This window comes from Lasiodiplodia theobromae, assembly GCF_012971845.1.
Source record: "Lasiodiplodia theobromae strain AM2As chromosome Unknown scaffold_11, whole genome shotgun sequence".
NCBI lineage: Eukaryota > Fungi > Ascomycota > Dothideomycetes > Botryosphaeriales > Botryosphaeriaceae > Lasiodiplodia > Lasiodiplodia theobromae.
In genome coordinates, this window is record NW_023336311.1 from 741,412 (window position 1) to 759,662 (window position 18,251).

Here is an 18,251-nt window from a genome sequence, read left to right on the forward strand (position 1 = left end):
TCATCCTGTCGCAACGCTGCCCCTCCATCCCACACATCCGTACTCTTCCTCTTGTCCAGCATGGCAGACTCTTCTCCACCTTGGTCGGCCCTGCGCTCCGTCTTTGAGCCCTCGCTCCCCGCCTACTGCGAACCCGAGTCCGACTTCCTCTTTCGCTTCTCCTCCACCTTCCACACCTGCGTGCCCACCAAGCTTGCCTTCATATCCTCGCTCCTCGGAACCCTCAGCATCGTATCGTGGCTCTTTGCCCAGCTGCCCCAGATATACAAGAACTACACCCTCAAGAGCACCTCGGGGCTCAGCATATTCTTTCTCGCCGAATGGCTGTTGGGTGACCTGTCGAACCTGCTGGGTTCGCTGTTTACCGACCAGGCTCTGTGGCAGGTGATAATCGCCTGCTACTACTGCTTCGTGGACTGCTGTCTGGTCGCACAATGGATTTGGTACGAGCGCTTGCGCCACGGCCGCCCGTTGGTGCGCGTGTGGAGGAGAGGCTCGCGCGACAACTATCATGGCGATAGCGCGGCCGATATGACTGAGTTCATTGACGGCGTGTCCATCTCCGATAACGACAGCACTGACGCGAAGCGCGTGCCGCACTCGGATCCCAAGGATGTCTTCCGGAGCCCGCAGTATTCGTCATCGCCCTCTTCCAAGGAACGTGAGGATATGGATGAGGACGATATGGAGCCTACGCCCTCGAACCGCAGCATCCGTCGTATCGGCCGCTCCGGCTCCCCGTACCCGTCTCCGCGCACTGTCCTCTATGTCTCCATGCTCCTTGCCGTTGTTGCGCAAGCCTCTCCTCTGAATGGACCGAGCCCGGCGTACCCTATCATCGCGCACCAAAAGGAGTCGACGGAGACTGCCACGCAGGTGGCCGGCCGGCTGCTGTCCTGGCTTAGCACGGTCATGTACCTGGGCTCCCGCATGCCGCAGCTGTACAAGAACTACAAACGCAAGTCCACTTCTGGCTTGTCCCCGACTCTCTTCCTGGCGGCATTCATGGGCAACTTGTTCTACTCATCCTCCATCCTTTCGAATCCGTGCGCGTGGGGCACATACCCGCCTCACGGAGCTCGTGGCTGGGTCGGATCCGGGGGCAGCGTGCAGTCCGAATGGGTCGGTCGGGCCATCCCGTTCTGGCTGGGAGCGGCGGGTGTGCTGATGATGGACGGCGCCGTCGGCGTGCAGTTCTGGTACTACGGCGAGGGATCGCTCGCCGACTCCACTATCCTCGTGCCTGAGGAGGGTGGGAAGCGATGGAGATGGCGGAGGGTCTCAGGCTGGCTTAGGGGATGGATCCCCTCAGTCGACGGAGGTGCAGGTAACAGCGGACTGTCCTCACCAAGCGCGGAGGAACAACGATTACTGGGCGCCGGTGCGGAGGAGCGGTATGGCGGGGTTTAGCTAATGGCCCGCGTCCATTGCATCATCCCGGCTCCTCTTGCCTGCGCCACACCTCGACGAACCAGAACGACATGTGCGCGGCATTCACTCACGAATCGTTTTCTCGACATTATTCTTGCTGTTCTCTACATTTCTAGACAGCATCGGCATCATTGGCGTTTGGGTTGCATCTATGGGCAGTGACCCAGACCATCACATCTACTTACGACGAGGACGAATTGGGGAGCACGGCATGATTGGCATTTTTACGACATCTGGTTTACTAGGAGTTCAGGAGCACTCCCGCCGACCTAGACTGGGTTCTGGCTTTTGTTGAGTTCATGTTTTATGGAGATCGCTAAGGGTACGTTAGACAGACTGCAAGCCCCGACCCTTTGATAGAGGGCGATCTCTCCTACGCTTTGAATATCATTACTCTTCATTATCACTCTTCATCATCTCCACAATGCTTCTGGTGCTTTCGACGTCTCCTGGCTCCCCTGAAAACTTGACAGGTGTACAAAAAGGCCGCAGAGGTTGCGTCAGCAGATGAACCAGTCATCATTTCCCCGGCGCGGGGAGCTCTTCCCCGCTCTATTCTTAGCTCCTGACCCTCTCACTCCTTCAACGGTGGCTCAATGGAGAAAGTCTGGCGGCTCACCGGACGGACTGCGGAAGTTTGAGAGGTGTAGCGCGTCGCACAAGTGCTTCGACGGGCAGTCCGCAAGCCATCGAAAACCGGAGACGCCGCATCAATACGGAAGACGGGCTGAAGGCGTCCCGAACTTTTCTCCCCACCTATCTTTGAGACGGTCATTCGCCGCCTTAAATTAATGCAGTTGGGTGTATAGAATCACCAGCCACATCAGCAAACGCGATACAGCCGCCGTGGACGCGCAGGCCATCAGGCCATCAATTTCGGGCAAACATCCCCACGCGTGCCACATTGGCGCAATCACAAGGGCTTGGCGAGTTGGCGACGGGGCCGGCCCGAGCCTATGAGAAAAGAGCCTCAGTCTGCGTCCAAGCTTCGCTAGGCCAGTCCGAACAGCTTGAGATGCCGTTTATTCCGAGCGCTCCCATCTCCGTTTTGCGCGAATTTATCAACTGTCCAACGTGGGGAGGGCTCAATTCCCCGCCGTTCCTCTGCCACGGATGCCCGCGGGACCATGATGGTGAGCAACTGCACAGGGTCCAATCAATCTGCGGATGGGCATCGGGCTGGCGCGTGCAGGGGCGGTGCTGCTCGCTTGCTGGATGCGTAAGGAGGGGCTCTTGTGGCTGAAGCTCCGCATGCGGCGGCCGCGGGATGCTGGTGGTGCGTTGTTTGGAAGCTTCCATTGCGGTGTGTGCGTGCGTTACGTGGAGGTCGTCTTGCCCTACGATTTCCCGCCGTCGTCACTGTCGAGCATTATCCCGCTATAAAAGGGAATTCCCTCAAGCCCACATCTCTGCTCTCACTCTCTCTCCTGCTCATCCCACTTCACATACCACCCCGCATTCCACCACCTGTTGAGACCTGCCCGGCATGTCGTTCTTCAAAAAAATAACCAAAGAGTTCGAGGGCCTCGGAATGAGCGATAAGGACAAGCACAGCGAAGGAGGTGAGTAAATGGCGTCCCACTTCAACTGACCTCACCCGACGTACGGCTCTGCCACGCGTTCAATTCCTCCCTCAACACTTTCAGCTCTGAAGCTGACCTTCTGCACCACAGAGGCCTCCCGCGGCTACTACGACCAGGGCGGCTACGGCCAGCCCCCACCGCAGCACTACCAGTCGCCGCCGCCCCAGCAGGGCTACGGTCAGCCTCAGTACGGCCAGCCCTACGGCCAACCCCCGCCGCAGCACTACCAGTCCCCTCCTCCCCAGCAGGGTTACGGCCAGCCGCCGTACGGCCAGCCTCCGCAGCAGCAGCACTACCAGTCCCCGCCGCCGCAGGGCTACGGCGCACCCCCCGCTCCCCCGCCGCCCAGCTTCGACCCCCCGCCGCTGCCGGCCGGCTGGTACAGCCACTGGGACTCGTCGCGCAACCGCGCGTACTACGCCGAGCCCGCCACGGGCCGCACGCAGTGGGAGGCGCCCGGTTTCGGGGCCGAGCAGTCGCGCGGCCCCGGCGGCGGCTTCTACAACGAGTACGGCAACGCGGCGCCGCCGGTCGGCTACGACCAGGGCTACGGGCAGCAGGGCAGCCACGGCGAGTACCAGAAGGAGTACTACGGCGACGTGGAGAAGAAGGAGAAGAAGAAGGAGGGCCACAGCACCGGTGCTATGGTCGCGGCGGCGGGTGCGGGTGTGGTCGGTGGTGCGGTGCTGGGCGCCGTTGTTGGTGAGTGTGCCCGAATTCCTTTTTCTTTTTTTTAATATTCCTATGCTCTTTTCTTTGAGAGATCATGAATGCTGACAATGTCGTGTGCGACTAGCCCACGAGTTGGGTGAGGACTCGGATGACGAGAACCACCGCTCTGCTCCTCCGCCGGACTCGAATTACTACGACCCCGTCCCCCCGCCGACGGATGACCTGCCCGACGAGACCCGCTCCGGTAGCTCCGTCTCGAGTAGCGACAAGGAGGAGTTGGAGGAGGCCCGCGAGGCGTATGAGGAGGCCTACGAGGAGGCTTACGACTAAGCCTCCTATCCTTGATGGTGTCGGCCATTGCGTCGGCCCATTTCGATGGTGGGAGGTAGGGGAACTTTGATACTGTACTATATCAGACAGAGCTTTGGACACGATCCATCAAGCAAATCGATTTTCTTAGCGGTATTTCGACTGTGAGGCCTGAGGGTATGTGCTCGCTGGTGCGTTGTGACCTGTTGCTAGTTCGAGGAACAGTGAGTGGTTCTTTCGATGCTTGATACTTGACGGGTGCCCTGAGAATGTAACATTTTACGAGAGCCCTGATCAAGGAGGTGTGATGAGCGAATCGCCTTCCAACTGTAGTTGTTGATTGTAAGTGAATGTAGAGCGGAATAAGTCTGGGGTATAGGGACTTGATCTAAGAATGGTCCTTTACCGAACGAGGAAAGGTTCGAGAACACAGGGCGAAAACAGGGAACCAAGGGGCCGTAGTTGTCGCGTGCCGCTGGTCAAGCCACATAACGTGGACCCTATCGACGCCGGCAAAAAGAACAATGCAATTGTTCTCTCTCTAGCCGGACCCTTTCCCTTCATTTGCGTTTGGACGAATGGTTCGGCGATTTCTGTGCTCATTTTCGAGGCTGCGATCTTTTGCGAGCCAGCCCTCCCTAAAATGCCTCCAGACCCACTAATCCTCCAATCCCTCGCCAAGCGGCAGGATGCTGAAGCATCCCTTGCGAGACCTTTCGCAAATTGTGCTAGCAAGACTCCGAGAATGTTAGGCTAGCAGGCAGTTCAGGGGAGCAACCCTGGCAGTGGAGAGACAGCGGCGAGTTGTCCTGGTGTTCTCGCTTATGGTCTCCGTGTGGGCCAGATGCAGCCAGTCGCTAGCCCCAAACAGATTGCGACGCTACCCCCGAACGGATGTTTGCAGCACGGCATGCAGATTTATTCCCTAAATCCGCCCGAGACCTGGTGGGTGCGGACGAGGTTCGGGGGATTCCACTATATGGCGCATGAAGAATCCAAACAGCATGCGAAATGACGCTGTTGATCAGGGAAACAGGCTGCTGGCTGCGGGGCGTCTTTTCGCAGTGCGCTGTTGCGCGACGCGTCGCGTCGGGTGAGCTGTTCTTGAGGTGGTGCAGGCGCAGCTAGGACGGCCTATCGGCGGGGAGCTATTAGGATCTCCGGACGCAATCGGCCTCTGGCCGTCGCGGGAGGGCGATCTGCAGGTGCTAGAGATCTGGATTATTCGAGAAGCGGACTCGACGGCGCGCCAGGCGCACATCTTGCGACAGACGCGGATACGCCGGGGGATGCTGCGGCGACGCTGGCCGAGGGGCAAAGAAGGAACAGCCCGCGCTTTGACGGCGAAGCTTGGCCGCGGAGGTGAAGCTGATCGCCGCCTACACCAGCGCACGGAGGCCCTGGTTGCGCCTCCGCCTCCCTGCAACCCCAAAAACAACGAGGGGCTCTGAAGAAAGGACGCAAAGTTCCGTCGCTGCCGCCTCTCCCCCTCTCCCGTCTCTTTCAGAACTCTGCAGCCGTGCTTGCATCAGCTCGCAGCAGAAGCGACGTCATCCCTGGTCACCCTCCAGTCGAATCCTCCAAAACCGCGAGCCGGGACTGCCGCAGGCCGCGCGCGCCGTCCAGTTCCCCCAGTTCGCAAATCTGACCTCGCACCCCGCGCCCTACACCGCCAGGCAATGGGGCCACGATAGCCCGCAATTTGGTCGCATCGCCCGGCCCCTTTCACCCCCTCTCATTGAGCCCGCGCAAGCCACCTATCCTCAACCAGGACAAACCACCAAACGCCAGCGCATGGCGGCTGACCGGGCGACACCATGGCTACCACACTCTCGTTCCTGTCCGGTCTGCTCGTCCTGCTCTACCTCTCCACCTTCGTCGTCTTCGCCCTCCTCCGCATCGTCACGGGCATCTCCATTCAGCGCCTGGGGTGGTACGGTCTGCGCCGCATATCTTTCACCCCCAAAGACGGCATCCGCCTTGACCTCCGCGGCCTGAGGATATCGCTACATCGCCCAACCTTCGCCCAGCCCACCTATGTCAGCCTCGTTCTCGAAGAGCTCAAGGTCTCGGTCGACCTCAACAAGTTGGGACCAACCCCGCCCAAAGCCTCAGCGTCGAAACCTCACGCGAATGGATCGTTGTCACACACAAAGGAGGGAGACAAGGCAAAGGGGGAATTCAAGAAGGGACACAAGAGGAGCAGGACCTGGCAGAAGCTGACGGAGACAAAGGAGCAGATAAAAAAGTTGCACAGGAAGCTCGACTACATCCGTTTGTTTGACGTGGTCGCGACCTCGACGTCGCTGGTCATCCAGGATGTCGGCACCATCCAGGTTGCTCAGTTCACCGCTGCCGTCGACACCAGGAGGAAGATGGTCGACCGCAGCCGGCTGTTCCAGCACAGGCGCGCCAAGTCCGAGCAGCAAAGCCCTGCGGAATGGATCTTTACTGTTCGGAATATCCTCTTCAGCCCGGAAGGCCAGGAGTCTACCGAGATTTTGGACCACCTCACGCTTAATGTCCACGGATTGTTGTACAAAGAATTGGACGGACTACGTGACGCTACTATTGCCCTCAAGTTGGGACGCTTTAATGTGCCATTTGATGATATCCACACATGCTTAGAGAGGGTCAAGGAGAAAAAGAAAACAGACGTTAGCAATGAGGCTGCAGGGAAGGGCGCTCGCTATTCATTAAATGATGTGATGGAAGAGTTGGAACGTCCAGGGAGCCGCGATGAGGAAATCGTGCAGACTGTCTCGGATTCTAAGGAGTTTGCCAGTTCGCTCCTGCGTGGAATCCAGGAGATCCAGTTTGCTGTCAGCTTCTTCGGCGTGACAAAGCGGATTCGGGACGGAAGCACCAAGGAAAGCCCGGTCTTCCTGAACATGTCCATGAAGGAGTTTGGATTTGACCTTCTTCGTCTGGATCCGCGGAGCCCGGCACACCTCATGTATTTCGCGCCTCACGACATTGCCCACCAGGCGCTCATCGCAGCCATTGCGATATCTGTGGGAATTGACCACGGGCAGGACCATCCGGAAAGGCTTCTGTACATCCCCATGGCGACCATGACACTCAAGACCACGCTTCCCTCGAAAACCATCCAGATCGACCGCGAAAGAGACGTCACTGAACGCAACACCAACATTCTGTTTGCCAACTTTGTTGTCACTTCTCCGTCCCTGGATCTTGACCCGAGGCATCTGCCTTTAATACTCGCACTACTGCAGACTTCAGGCCGTAAGAAGGCTCCAAAGCGGGACCCACACGACACTCGGCATATTGCCTCTCGCTTATTGCCCAAAGCAAACATCAAGTTCTCTATTCATGAGCCTGTCATCAGAGTTACTCTGCCTCCGCTGCAGCCCGACAAGAAAGACAGCGGTGAATTCGATCTGTTGATCTCCAACATGTCGTCTGTATCTCTGGATTTGGAATCCTCGCATTCAGCCGGAGGAGAGCTGCACTATTCCCTGTCATCTTTCTTCCGTCTGGCTTCTCACGAGCTCTACTATCAGACAGCTTCCGGTGAGAAGCATAATCTTCTCGTTACGGACGCGACGGAGTTCAAGGTTCAACTAGATGCCTCACCTGAGGTGTCGGTTGTGGTTGGCCTGAATTTCGAAACGTTCAACATCTTCATGGTCCGTCCGGAGATTAGCGAAGGTGTGCGCCAGATCGTCGCTCAATTGCGTACATACGAGGCGTCCAAAGCGGGTAGATCTTCGTCGAAGAACAAGCCGAATTTCTTACGGAAATTGCCGAAGTGGCTCACCCATTTCCAGGTGCAGGGAGCCGATTTCAACGTGGAAGTTGCCGGTATCGATCATGATGTTTCGGAGCATTCCCGCGGCTGTGCACTGCATTTGGATTCGTGGTCGGCAGAGTACAAGGCTGACAAGACGGAGGATGCTGGATCGCGGATTTCGCGGCGTAGGATGACCAGCAGAACGGTGCCCACCGAATCTCAGTTGAGAGCGTCGTCCCCATACTCGCCTCCGTCATCGCCAGCGCCGCGTAAAAGAAACCTCACCGAGACCGACGGCAGGCGCTTGGCAATCCACATTGCAGGGTTGGAAGGGTTCGTCATCGAATCTTCTGATTCCAGAGAAGAGGAGTCCTTCCTCAGACTGCCACGCTTCGAGGTGGCATTCACTACTTCGACCGATATCCAAGGACCAGTTTTCCATGTCAACGCTTTCGCTCAGAGTCTTTTCGTTCACTACTCTTTATACAGACACTTTGCGATTGGCGTTGCCTTGATGGTGTTGCAAAGAGCCTTTGTGAAGCAGTACGCCGATCGAGACTTTGCTGGTCCTACTCCTGCAGCACCACGGACACATCAGAGACATTTGACGGTGCCGGATGCCTCCGAAGCCGCCGATACTGTGTCAACAACGCCGGCTGCACCCTCAAAGCCGGAAATTGTTACGCTGGACTTCCGTGTCGCGTTCATCCAAGCCAAAGCCACCATGCCTGGTGACCCTCCGTTGATGCTCCAGATCCAAGGCTTTGATGCAGGACGTCACAGATGGGCGTCACCATTCGCTCGTGCCAAGATGCTCCGCTTGTACACCGAGGCTCCCGGTCTCAAGAGGGTCTGGGCTCGTATGGTCAGCATCAAGGGGCTTCGCGTCGACCTCAGATCCTCAAGGCGCAAGATCGGCGCCACCGTTACTGAAGAGAAGTCCATTGATGTTGCAACAGAGGCTGTTCGCATCGCCGTGCCACACCAACTGGTCGTCCACCATATCTTTGACAACATCACGAACACCATCAAGACCGTTGAGCAGCTTCACCATCGCTTCAAGACCCAGTCCAACGAGTACGTCCTGGAAAAGCCGCCGGAGGGTCCGAAGAAAGTGCCGAGAATCTCTATTCGCAGCCAGGCCCTCCTGTTTGAGATCGAGGAAGGTGGATTTGAATGGAAGCTTGGAACCATCTTCCGACTCGGTATGCTCGAGCAGAGGCAGAGACTTGCGAGAGAGGAAGCGTTCGAAATCAAAGCCAGAAAGCTTGCAGAAAGCGATGTACGCCGTGGTAACACCAGCAATCGGGCGAGATCTGCACACCCTCGTGGGCGCAGTGCGCAAAGACGAGACCCTGATGTGGGACGAAAGAGCCAAAGTGCTGACCGTGAGTCACGCATTACATCTCCCCCAGAGCGTGGGCGCGGTATGCGTTACGACGTGGACGGTACGGCAGAACTGGACGACACTGCGAGAATCCACATCGAGCAAGCCCGCGAAAAGTTGAACAGGCTTCACGCGCAGAGCTGGAAGAGAAGGATCGACCAAGGCCTGAAGTTCCAAAACACAGCTGTCAAAGACATCCGCTCCATGTTCTGGGGTATCGACGATATGCCCGAGGAGCCCGAGCAAACCGAGACCATTCTGGCGATTCCTCAGCGACCTGCGCTGTTGGCCTTCCTGCTCAGCGACCTGAACTTCATTGTCGATAAACCGAGCTTCCCCATTTCAGAATTGCCCGCTTATCTGAACCGGATTGGGAAGGGCATGCCTTTCGACATGCAATACTCATTGCTCATTCCCATGAATGTCCAGATCAACGCGGGCGAGGCTCGTTTGACTCTGAGAGATTACCCTCTTCCGTTCGTCCACGTGCCTGCAATCCGTTCTGGACAATCTGCCCGTATCCCTAGTCTGTCTCTCAAGACCGACTTTGTCATTGCCGAAGAATACAGGGATAGAGAATCCAGCCGGTTGCTCGATGTCGAGGTTGTACCTCCGGAGATTTCGGAGTCGGGAGAGAAGAGCGGTGGCTTTTCCGTCAGCGTCCGCCGTACCATCGCCCCGGTCAAGACATACTCGGATATGAAGGTGGAGGTCAACACGAATTACCCGACAAGAATCACGTGGGGCACTTCATACCAGCCTGCCATTCAGGATATGATGCAAGTCATCGAAGGTTTCTCCAAGGCAGCGATGGATCCTTCCGACAAGGTTGGTTTCTGGGACAAGATCAGACTGTCCTTCCACTCGAAGATCAATATTGCATGGAAGGGCGATGGAGACGTGCATGTCATTCTCAAGGGATCCCGTGATCCTTACAAGGTCACTGGAGACGGCGCTGGCTTCACTCTCTGTCTGCGAAACGATGTTCAGCTGAATATCTGCCAAGAGGATGATCCGAAGAAATTCCTCACCGTGGACAGCGGAGTCGCCATTTTCGCTGTTCCAGACTTGAGCCACTATGCACGTATGGTGGAGCAAGAAGAGTCCGACTCGGAAAGCATCATCAGCGGTTCCAGCTTCAAGCAAGGGGCTTCGTTCCGGAAGACGGCAATGAAGCTTTCTGGAAACGTCAGGGTGATGATCGGTCTTGTGTTCGAGCGTGAGGACAATGGCAAACGTTCGTTCGATTTCGGACCCCATTACGACGTCATTCTCAAACATCCGGATTACGCCAAGCCGTTCGAGGGCAAGGAATACGATGCGTTTAGAGACTTCCGCAGTCATCACATCCACATGTCCGTGGCCATTGCTGCTCCGCACGACAGGGACTGGTCGGTCGCAAATACCAAGGCTTCTTCGAACTACAACAGTGTCCACCTCACGCCCAGATTCTTCAGCCATTTCTACAGCTGGTGGTCGTTGTTCTCCGGCGCCATGTCTCTGCCAGTCCGACAAGGACCTCTCTGGCCGGGTGTGGAGAAGTCTGGCAAGAAATTCGGCCGTCATCTTGCTACTATCAAGTTCAGCATCCTTTTATCGCCGCTTTACCTGAGCCACATTTACAAGCACAAGGATCCTGACGACTATGGCAAGAATGTGGTATCTGCAACCGGATTGAAGGCCCGACTCGACAGCTTTATGGTCGATATCCATATGCGACGGGAGGAGTTCAGAACGTCAGCGCAAAATGCAAACAAGCCGGCTACAACCACGGGAATTCGCATCAACCAGGTTCAACTGGATTTCATCTCGGCAGATATTCGAGCTGTCGCAGCGACCATCAACGGCGCTGAGCAAAGTGACATTGAAGAGGCTACGGAAGAGACTCTGGCTTCCTACCAGAATCAAGACGATCCTCAAGTTGATCTTTCGAAGTTCACCATTCCTGACAATGACCTCTCATGGGTCGACATGGATGACTTCGTCGAGCTGGATTGGATCCTTCCATCCGAAAGTAACCCTGAGACCAAGATTCTTCCTCTTGCTTGCATGCCTCGCTTCACCTACTTCCGCCAAACGGATCACCAGGACAACATCTCTGGCGACCCGCACAGATCCAGTCCCTTCGGAAACGAGCCGACGCACTACTGCGTCATGTCGAAGGAAAACGATCCTCGTCGTGTCCAGTGCAACCTGATTTCAGATCGTCTCAAGATAGTCCTTGAGCAGATTGAGCAAAGCCAACGCGATATCGGTGAGCAGCAACTCAGGATCCTTCGGTCTACCAGTGAGGACGATTGGGAGCTTGAAGAGAGGTTGGGCGTTTACCAGCACCACCACGAAAATCTCAAGAGGAAGCGCGACATTCTTCAGTCCATGCACACTAGTTTGATCAATCGCCTGGAACGGGATGATCGATCGGCTGTCCCGCGATCTGAGGGCGACGACCAATACCTTGAGGCTCCAGAGATGTACGATGCTACCGACAAGGACACGAAGGGAGTTGACGCGACGCCTCTTGCGGATTACATCAGCGACTTCAACAACCGTTTCGTGATCCACAACGCTCAGGTGAAGTGGAATAACGCTCTCAGGAACATCATTCTTCGCTATGTCCATCAAGTCAGCCAACGCCGCGGTTTCGTCTACTACATGTCGAGAAGAGCAGTCAAATTCATTCTTGACATCGCCGAGGAGCAGAACAAAGCGGAAGAAACGCCACAAACGCCTGAAATGAGACCACGAACCACGTCGACGCCGTTATCGCCTCAAGCTGATGATGACATGGATGTCAAAGACCGCATACAGCAGCTGCTTGAAGATGGCAAGAAGTTCGTCAACGCAAACGATCCTGAGCCGGCCAACGAGGACTCATCGAAGCCGAATGCGGACAATGCCAATGAAGATATCGCACAGGAGTTCACTGCACAAAATGCATACCACGTCCGTCTCATCGCACCCCAGATCCAACTGCAGAGCGAGAAGAACCCGAAGTCGGCTGTCCTGGTCACTGCAAAGGGTATGCAGCTCAAGGTCATCGAGGTCATGGACAAGGACAATGTCGAAGACGACGTCAGCGGTCTCGTTCAGCGTCGTTTCTCTGCTGCCATGGACAGCCTGCAGATCTTTGTCACCAGTACGAAGACTTTCTCGACCGAATATCTGCACATGTACTCCGGCAACACGTATGGAACTGCTGCGGGAACTTCTTGGCCACCATGGGTGCCTTTCGAGGTCATGTTCGAGTTCGACACGAATCCCTACGGCTTCTCAAGGGTCGTGCAGAGAACTTCGGCCAGCTTGAGATACGACAAGTACAACACGCTGCGTCTCAAGTACAACGAAGATGTCAGTGGCGAGGATCCTGGCGATGTGAACTGCATCGATGGCACGGAAAGTCGCGTTGACCATCTCTGGGTTGAGTTCCCCCACGTGCGCGCTGTCTGCGACTCCATGCAGTACTACGCCGTGTACATCATCGTCCTTGATCTGCTCCTGTACAGTGAACCTCTTGAGAGACAACGGAACGAGAAGCTCGAGAAGATCATGCTCGCGTCTGACTTCAGCGATCTCGACGGTGCACCAGAGCTCGTCATCTCCCTTCAGGAACGGATCAACCAGCTCGAGGAAATCAAGACTCGCTTCCAAATCCACGAACAGTACCTCGACCGTGAGGGATGGAAGAACCGCATCGAGCTGGAGAGACTGCTGTCTGAAAACGAAGAGGAGCTGTTCTTCATGATGAAGGCCATCACGACTGCTCAGCGGAAGAGCGAAGACCGTACTACCGAGGCCACGCAACCCACAGGACTCCTTCGCTACCTCATTACCGCCTCGGAAATTGTCTGGCATCTGGTCCGTGAAGGCAAGGAATCTCTTGCCGAGGTTCAGCTCGGAAATGCATCGTTCGACCGCACTGACAACAGCGATGGTTCAAACCTCAATTCTCTGGAGGTTGAGCGCATTCATGGTCTGAACTTGCTGCCAGAAGCCGTTTACCCTGAGATGATCGCGCCGTACTTGGATGAGAAGGCGACAGCTGGTGATGGCAGGGATACCAAGATGCTTCGCATCCACTGGTACATGCTTGAGGCTATTGCCGGTATCCCGGTCATGGATCACTTCGAGGTTAACGTCTTCCCTCTCAAGGTCCAGCTCGAACACGAGATCGGCAAGAAGCTTTTCGAGTACATTTTCCCTGGAGTGGAATCCAATGCGTTCGATGAGGGTGACTTCTCGCCCTTCATGGTCAAGCAAATGCTCCCTGCGGAAGAGGGACAGAATGGTGAAGGTGAAGGAGAGTCTCCGATTGGCCAAGCTTCCCCTGAGGTTCCTACCGGCCCACAGTCGCACCGCGCCTCCATTGATGGATCGGGCCCTGGCGCATTGGAGCTGCGCCTGCAGCCGACGCTTGCGCTTCCTGATGAAGTCCGTCCGAAATCGTCGTCTGGTTTGTCTTCTCGCAAGGGCAAAGAGGGCGGTGGAGGTCTGGACTTTGCATCTTTCAAGATGTTCGATGCATCCAGCCGTGCCGGTACGAGCCTGTTTAGAAACCTGCATACTTCGGCTGGTCCCAAGGATACTTCGGATACTCTCACCATCAACAATGGACGCCCTTCGAGCCGCCGGTCTTCTGCAACTAAACTGAGCGGCACGAACGAGGAGAAGTCGAAGAACCGCTTCGCGATGACGCGCGCTCCGAGCTCGAACAGGAAAGAGAAGTCACAGGCGGACGACATCAGCCAGATGATGAAGCGCGCATCCAACTACATGACGTTCGCGTACATCAAGATCCCCAGCATGGTGCTGTGCCTCAGCTACAAGGGCAAGGGCAACCGCAACTTCGAGGACATCCACGACCTCGTCTTCCGCATGCCGACCATGGAGTACCGCAACAAGACGTGGTCGAACCTCGACCTGGCCATGGCGCTCAAGAAGGACGTCATCCGCGCGCTGGTGTCGCACACAGGCGCCATCCTCAACAACAAGTTCTCGCACCACCGCCCCAAGGATAAGGGCCGCTTCAAGCAGATCACGAACCCGTCGATCCTGCTCAACACGAACGGCGGCGGTGGCAGCGGCGACGCGTCGGCGACGACGAGCGACAAGGACAGCCTGCGCGACCGCAGCCCGGGTGACACGTCGTCGGCGGCCGACGAGCCGCGGCGCAGCTTCACGTCGGGCCGCGAGAGCCAGCTCAGCCACGCCGACTCGTACAGCTCGAGCGCACGCAGCGTAACGGGGGCGACGTGGACGAACGGTACCCCCGGCGGCTCGGGCAGCAACCTCGTGGCCAGCAGCGCGCGGTCGATGATCGAGGACCCGGGCAGCTTCGCCGACGAGCTGTCGCAGGTGGATGACAGGGACACGGCGAGCATCAGGCATGGCCCCAACACGCTGCATCGCGCCATCACGGCCATGAGCTCGCGCTCGCGCGAGAAGGAGCTGGATGAGACGGAGGAGGTGAATCGGATGAAGAGTCGGTTGTTGCTTGGCAAGAAGTTTGCGAGGGCGTTGGGGCAGCAGAAGGGGGGTGATGGGGGGAGGTAGTGGAGATGGGATGAGATGATAGGGGTTCTTTTTATTGTTTAATCTTCTGCCCCGCCCTTTTTGTTTTCTTCTCTAGCAAGCTGTCGCTTTTGCTGTTCTTGTAGAGTTCTTTTTTTTGCATTGCTTTTTGGTTTTTGTTGGCCTGATTTGCGTTGCGTTGCGTTGCGTTTTTGTATCCAGCATTTTCAGCGGCGTTTTTCCTCTTCTTCTTTTACCTCCACTGCATAAAAGGGGGTGTGGTGCATGTATGTGAGCGTGGGTCACGTCAGAGAGAGAAGACATGTGGGGTTTCTCGTCGTTCAAGCACAATAGACAAGGGGGGGTTTTATACCGGCCGGCGGGGCGGGGGAGTTTATATATATACTGCGAGGTTGATGGATGATATATCATGGGCAAACAAAAACGTGCTATATACTCCCTCTGCACTTTGCTTTTTTTGGATTTTTCCTGGGGAAGGGGTGGCGTGCGGCTGTGTAAAAGTTGCGGGAATCTTGTGTTGTTTGGATTCTGATGTTGGGATGGGGAGGTCGTCCTGTTGTTTCAATGTGGGATGGGGTGGGGAGGGACGAAAGGAAACAAGGATGATGGTTGACTGAGGGTGTGGTGGTACTATTTTTGAGCTTGGGGAGATTTTTCCAGATAGACAGGGTATGGGATGTATGATTCAAAGTTACGATGGTGTGCCGTTGAACGACGTGTGTGAGCGGTTCTAATGCTGCCACTGCTGTTGGTGTGGCGTTGGTGTACCAGAATGGTATATCGCACCCAGCCTCGACGCGCCAGCCACCACCATTAGTTGCAGCCTTCTATAAGCAACAATAAGAATCCATTCAACTATCTGCCACTACGTGCGTTTGATCAGTGAGCCATCTGAGTAGTTTGCGGAGATCTGACACCTTCAATGCATGTCACCAATACGTTCTTAGATCTCTTCTTGCGTAATCTTGTCCCATTTCTTAATAAGTACCTGATTGAGCTCTTCTAGGATCCTCTACACGCGCTGTGGAGCACGCTGCTTCAAGATATTCCATACGTCCTCCGTGGGGTTGAGGTGTGGTGATTGGGCTGGGTGCTGCTGCTGCTCGATGCCGTGCTTCATTTTTTAAGCGACATGAAATGATGTCTTCAGATCTCGTGACATGTGATGGATGATGCACGATCTAAAGATGGTCAAGCTTCTGCAACCTAAGCGCTGATGGGCGGTGTGATTGATTTAGGCGCGAGATGGGCCGGGGTGCGGCACGCACGAGGGCGTGGAAGCGCCGCACTCGGGTGGAGCCGCTGTGCCGCACGCTATGGCGATTTCTTCACACCTTCCATCACTGCGCCGCTTCCATCGCGAGCCACTGTCCCGGAACATCCCTAATGCAGGAACCGAATTGCCGGCTTCTGGCGTTGACTATGCTTAAAATTCAGAGCTACAGCCAACAAAAATTCATCCCGGAGAAGAGCACTATGTTAAGTCTGGCACCTACGACCCCGGCGTGCTTTACAAAGTCTTGCAAGCGAGCTTGACAGTGGTTTTGGACTGTGCGGCGCAGTGTGGCGAAGAAGTATTTTTTTTCCCGGGCGCTTAATGCGTGTTGGATGGGATGGTTGTAGTGACAAAAACAGAGTTGGGCAACGCGCTGAGGCACAGCAACCATCACGGACGATCATCCGCGCCTCAGCGGTTCCAAGCTTCGCGGCGGTCAACTGCCAAATCTAGCCCAGCTCCGTGCTGTCACTCTTTTCCCAGCGTGCTCCGGTGGAATGGTACTTAAGGGAGGCAATTTCGTTAAGCGTTCCCGTTACCTTCATCACTCTCAAACGCTTCTGCAACAGTTCCTGCTCTTCCTTCCTTTTTTGCTCTTTGCTTTCCGGATCTGAGATCCATCCAATCTTTGACAGATACTTCGTTCCTTCTGCTGGCCGAGCTGGTCTTTTTGCCTTCTTTTTCAGTTGGCCTGTCTACGCCTCGCGATTCCCATTCCAACTTCAAGAAAGTCGACTCAATATCCTTCCTCTTCCAAGATGGTTCCACACATGTCTATGTGGATGCTATTTGGCCTTGCCACATCGCCACTAGCAGACGCGCATATCCATATTGCAAAGCCAGTGCCGTATGGCTTATCGGCATTGGGTCACGACCTGAAAGCACCAATTTCGGACGACCTAAGTTTCCCTTGCCACAACAATTTTAACTTTTCTGGGGAAGTGCCAGAGATGGTGGTTGGTGAGGATCAGCAACTGGTTTTTTACCCGCAGATCGACGAGGACGGCTATGATGAACCAGCTGTTCACGGTGGAGGCACCTGCCAGCTCAGCATAACTCTTGACGTCCCTCCGACTAGCCAATCCACTTTCAAAGTCATCAAAACCATCGAAGGAGGCTGCCCAGGGCTTAGCAATGAGGATGGAACCACCCGTGCCGTTAACAGCTTCACCTATCAAATCCCGAAAATTGCTCTCAATGGACAACAGACCCTCGTCTGGACCTGGTTTCCTGTTATGAGCAGCGATCCCGAGATGTACATGAACTGTGCCCCTATTAATGTTTCTGGGGGCACGCAGGACACGAGCGCTTTCGACCAGTTGCCGGACATGCTTGTCGCAAATTACGACAGAGAAGGGATCAAGGCAGCAAAATTGCAAGCAAAGGAGTATCCAGCATCCGGGCCTTGCATGAAACCAGAGGGCGATAACGGGAAGTCAGTCATGGTTGTGCCAGATCCTGGAGAAGTACTCGAGAGAGGAGAAAAGAATACGCTGTACGCTACTGTTACTGCAACTGGGCAATGTGGGAAGACGGCATCCGGAGGAGCAGCTACGGTGGGTTCCGCTTCAGCTGAATCTTCCACCCCACAACCGCTTGTTACCAGCACTCCTGCTGTGGTCGCCATTGCCGCTGGAGGTGGGTTCATAGAGACCGCCGCGGAGGTCTCTGAAGCAGCAGCAGCAGAAGCTCCGTCGACTACCTTCGCTACGACGACCGTGGCGCCCCCTCAGTCATCTGGCAACGCAGTCGCTGCAGCAAACCAAGCCAGCACGCCAGCTAGCGCCACCCCGACCAACGGTTCCGACAACAGCCAGTGCACGGGCTCGAACAACGGCCAGCTTGTCTGTAACGGCACAACACACTTTGGTATTTGCAATTGGGGAAAGGTTGTATGGCAGTCGGTCGCGGATGGGACGGTCTGCGAGAATGGCACGATCAAGGCGGCAAACAACGCGCGAGCCGTGGCGGAGGTGAAACTGAAGAGGGCTCATGGCCATGCTCATGAGCGTTTGTCGCCTGTGGGACGTCAATTTCACGCCTGATTTCTTTTTGTTTTGTTCACAAGTCTCTATGTCTATATATACCCTTCCTTGCTGGTCTTGGGAGTCAGACTTTGTTACGCCTTTATGCTTCGCTGCCGTTCTTAGAAAATTCTTCGAGAATTGTTTGGTTTGATATGAAAATGATTTGTATGAGCTAGGCGCCTTACCTCTTTCTCTCCTTTTCTCGGTAGACAGACCACAGATACAACAAAATCAATTCTCGTTGCATCGTCAAATTTTACATTTTAATTTATGTTCGTTGTGA

At 55.6% G+C, this 18,251-nt stretch overlaps 4 protein-coding genes across 4 annotated transcripts; all 4 read left to right on the forward strand.

The window, feature by feature from the left end:
- Positions 1 to 60: 60 nt before the first annotated feature.
- Positions 61 to 1,410, forward strand: LTHEOB_4354 (Pq loop repeat protein; the record flags this gene model as incomplete). The annotated part of the gene is made up of 1 exon (XM_035513379.1): positions 61 to 1,410. The coding sequence occupies one exon, from the start codon at positions 61 to 63 to the stop codon at positions 1,408 to 1,410; it is 1,350 nt and encodes a 449-aa protein (XP_035375058.1).
- A 1,507-nt stretch (positions 1,411 to 2,917) lies between these two features.
- On the forward strand, positions 2,918 to 4,016 carry LTHEOB_4355 (WW domain containing protein; the record flags this gene model as incomplete). The annotated part of the gene is made up of 3 exons (XM_035513380.1): positions 2,918 to 2,993; positions 3,105 to 3,716; positions 3,811 to 4,016. The coding sequence occupies 3 exons, from the start codon at positions 2,918 to 2,920 to the stop codon at positions 4,014 to 4,016; spliced, it is 894 nt and encodes a 297-aa protein (XP_035375059.1).
- Positions 4,017 to 5,812: 1,796 nt separating this feature from the next.
- Positions 5,813 to 14,686, forward strand: LTHEOB_4356 (uncharacterized protein; the record flags this gene model as incomplete). Its single annotated transcript, XM_035513381.1, has 1 exon — positions 5,813 to 14,686. The coding sequence occupies one exon, from the start codon at positions 5,813 to 5,815 to the stop codon at positions 14,684 to 14,686; it is 8,874 nt and encodes a 2,957-aa protein (XP_035375060.1).
- Positions 14,687 to 16,699: 2,013 nt separating this feature from the next.
- LTHEOB_4357 (Lytic polysaccharide monooxygenase) lies at positions 16,700 to 17,986 on the forward strand (the record flags this gene model as incomplete). Its single annotated transcript, XM_035513382.1, has 1 exon — positions 16,700 to 17,986. The coding sequence occupies one exon, from the start codon at positions 16,700 to 16,702 to the stop codon at positions 17,984 to 17,986; it is 1,287 nt and encodes a 428-aa protein (XP_035375061.1).
- Positions 17,987 to 18,251: the final 265 nt, after the last annotated feature.